Source organism: Emiliania huxleyi, assembly GCF_000372725.1.
Source record: "Emiliania huxleyi CCMP1516 unplaced genomic scaffold EMIHUscaffold_233, whole genome shotgun sequence".
Lineage (NCBI taxonomy): Eukaryota > Haptophyta > Isochrysidales > Noelaerhabdaceae > Emiliania > Emiliania huxleyi.
In genome coordinates this window covers 146101-148569 of record NW_005200309.1, presented here as the reverse complement: position 1 = coordinate 148569, position 2469 = coordinate 146101, and the positions used below count along the sequence as shown (strand labels likewise).

Sequence of the window (2469 nt, the reverse complement as noted above, 5' to 3'; positions counted from 1 at the left end):
GGGACACCGGTAGAAGCCTTTTCGGGGGGGGGGGGGGGGGCTTGGTGGCGGCGGGCTCGGAGGCGGTTGCGATGGCGGCGGCGGGCTCGGCGGCAGCGGCCGTGGCGGGCTTGGGGGCGGCGGCGAGGGAGGCAGCGGTGACGCGGAGGCGGACTGGGCGGCGGCGGCGACGGCGGTGGTTGGCTTGGTGGGGGCAAGGCGACAGTGGGGGTGGCGAGGGCGGAGAAGGCGCCGGCAGAGGGGGCGACGGCGGCGCGGGCTCGGCGGTGGCGGCGACGGTGGCGGCGGCGAGGGCGGCGGCGGCGAGGGCGGCGGCGGGCTCGGCGGCGGCGGCGGCGAGGGCGAGGGACGCGCCTGAGGTGCAGGGAGGGCGTCAATACTCACAGCACTGGTGGTTCGGCCTCTAGGAGGCGGGCGGCACCCGAGCGGCTGGCGTATTTTCCGGCCAGGCCGACGAGGGTGAAGGCGTCGATGAGCATCAAGCCGCCCGTGGGCCGCGCCAGGGCCGCGGCGGGTCCTGGCGACCCCTCGAGGGAGGCCAGGGTGGCCAGGGCAGCAGTCACAGCCTGGGAGGAAAAGTGCGCCGCCGACGCGCACTTCTCGCGCGGGTCATTCTCGGAGCTGTCGGGGGCGTGCGAAGCTACCGCCTGCGAACGGCCGGTTGGCAGACGTCATGGCCGGCATGTACGACCCTTAAGAACCCGCGTACGACCAGAAGGTCGGCTGTGAGGCGAGGCTGAAGGCAGCCCAAAAACTGGTGGATTTGTGTTGCTGACAATTGAGGGCGATCCCGCGTGAACTGACGGCAGGCAAGCCGGCAGGTGGGGGGCGGGGATGTGCCGGGTGGATCCCCAAGCGGGCGAGCCGGGCCCGTGCATAGTTCGGGCGCGGCGGGCGCGCGAGCATGAGAAAGACGCACCGACATGCTGGCGCTACCGGTCTCTTGTTGCCTGATTTTGACGATTCTCGTTGGACCGTCGCTCGGAGCGAAATCCCAAAACCTCTCAGCTCAAAGGGGGAATTTATTTGTTTGGGCAGTGTTCGACCGGGCTACTGCGAGGCCCCGCGCCCCCGGCGGCGGCGCCCCCGCGCCGCGGCGCGCCCCGGGGGCCGCCGCGAGTCGCGACAAACCAAACACAAAGTCAAACGCGAACTTCTGAGCTTCTGTGCTCTGACAGTGACACTAGCACATAACTGGATAACAATGAGGACATAGCGTGAGCGCAGAGACAGGCGCACGTACATCAAGTGCGCGCAATACACCACACAGCGGAAGGGTGAGGAGCGGGGGCGGGAGGGTTTGCTTTTGCTCTAGGGGATCGGGGCGGAGAGAGCGGCGACGAAGCGGGGGGGAGAGCAGAAGCGAGCAGTGCCTCCGGAGCTGTCCCCTCGACTAAGCCTTGCCGGTCGCATGCACAAGGGCAGAACAGAGGGTCGGCACGCGCAAGCTCAACACTCACCAAAGAGTGCGAGCCGGCAAGAGCACGAGGCAGTGGCCGCTCGCGGCCACCGCCCCAGCGCGAGGCGGCGCTGCTGCCCCTCTAGGCGACAGAGGCCATCTTTGCGAGGATCGCGGCGCGAGCCGTCGACGCCTGCGATACAGCGCGACAGGTCCGGTTCCGGTGTGCCGGCACGAGCGGGAGATAGCAGCGCCGTCGGCACAGGAGAAGGCATCACCCCGGCGATTGGGACGCGAGCGCGTGGGCGTGCGTGGCATGGCGGTGGCGGGGTGTGGCGGTGGCGGGGTGTGGCAGTCGCCTGCGTCGCGTCGAAGCCGGGAGCCGGATTGAAGCTGGCGGGAGCCGCGGCCGCCGACCGGAGCGTCGCGGAGCAGTGCGTCGACTTTGGAAAGCCGCAGACGCAGGCGCCAAAGGTGGCGGCGGCCATGTCGAGGCGGTACTCGCTGCACACGTCGCCGCCCGGCGCGGGGGGCGGTGGCGGAGGCGCCGCCGGCGCCACCGGCCCCTTCTTGGGCGGGCTGGAGGGGGCGGGCCTCGACGGCGCCATCGGCTTGGGCACGGCGGCGGCCTCGTGGCTCGGCGCGGCGGCGCCGTTGGCGGAGAGGGCGGAGAGGGCGGCCGCGTGCTGCGAGCTGCGGCGCGACTTGATGCCGAACGCCTGCGCGCGCGGCGAGGCTGCTCGCTGCGAGGCCCCACGCCGCGGGGACGGGCGTGGCGGCCGCGGCGAGGGAGAGGCAGCATAGGGATTGCTTCGAGGGAGTGCCGCTGTAGGGAGAGGCTGGCGGTGGGGCTGGCGGGGGGAGAGGCGCTGAGCTGGCGGGAGGCCTGCTTCTTGGGCACCACGCCCTGTGCGTTGAGGCGCTGCATCGCCTCCTGCCGCTGCGAGCTGGCGCCGCCCGCCTCCTTCTCGATGAAGGAGCGGCGCGTCTGCGCCGTGGGGTGCATCGGGTGGGGGGTGGTGGAAACGAGAGGGTGGCGAGAGCGGTGACAGCGAGAGTGGTGGTGGTGA

At 71.5% G+C, this 2469-nt stretch overlaps 1 protein-coding gene across 1 annotated transcript; it reads right to left on the bottom strand.

Moving 5' to 3' along the window:
• Positions 1-1124: 1124 nt before the first annotated feature.
• EMIHUDRAFT_443328 (hypothetical protein) lies at positions 1125-2469 on the bottom strand (the record flags this gene model as incomplete). The annotated part of the gene is made up of 3 exons (XM_005779287.1): positions 1125-1592; positions 1759-2118; positions 2286-2469. Coding segments are annotated over 3 exons (687 nt in total), but the record flags the coding sequence as incomplete, so codon positions are not given.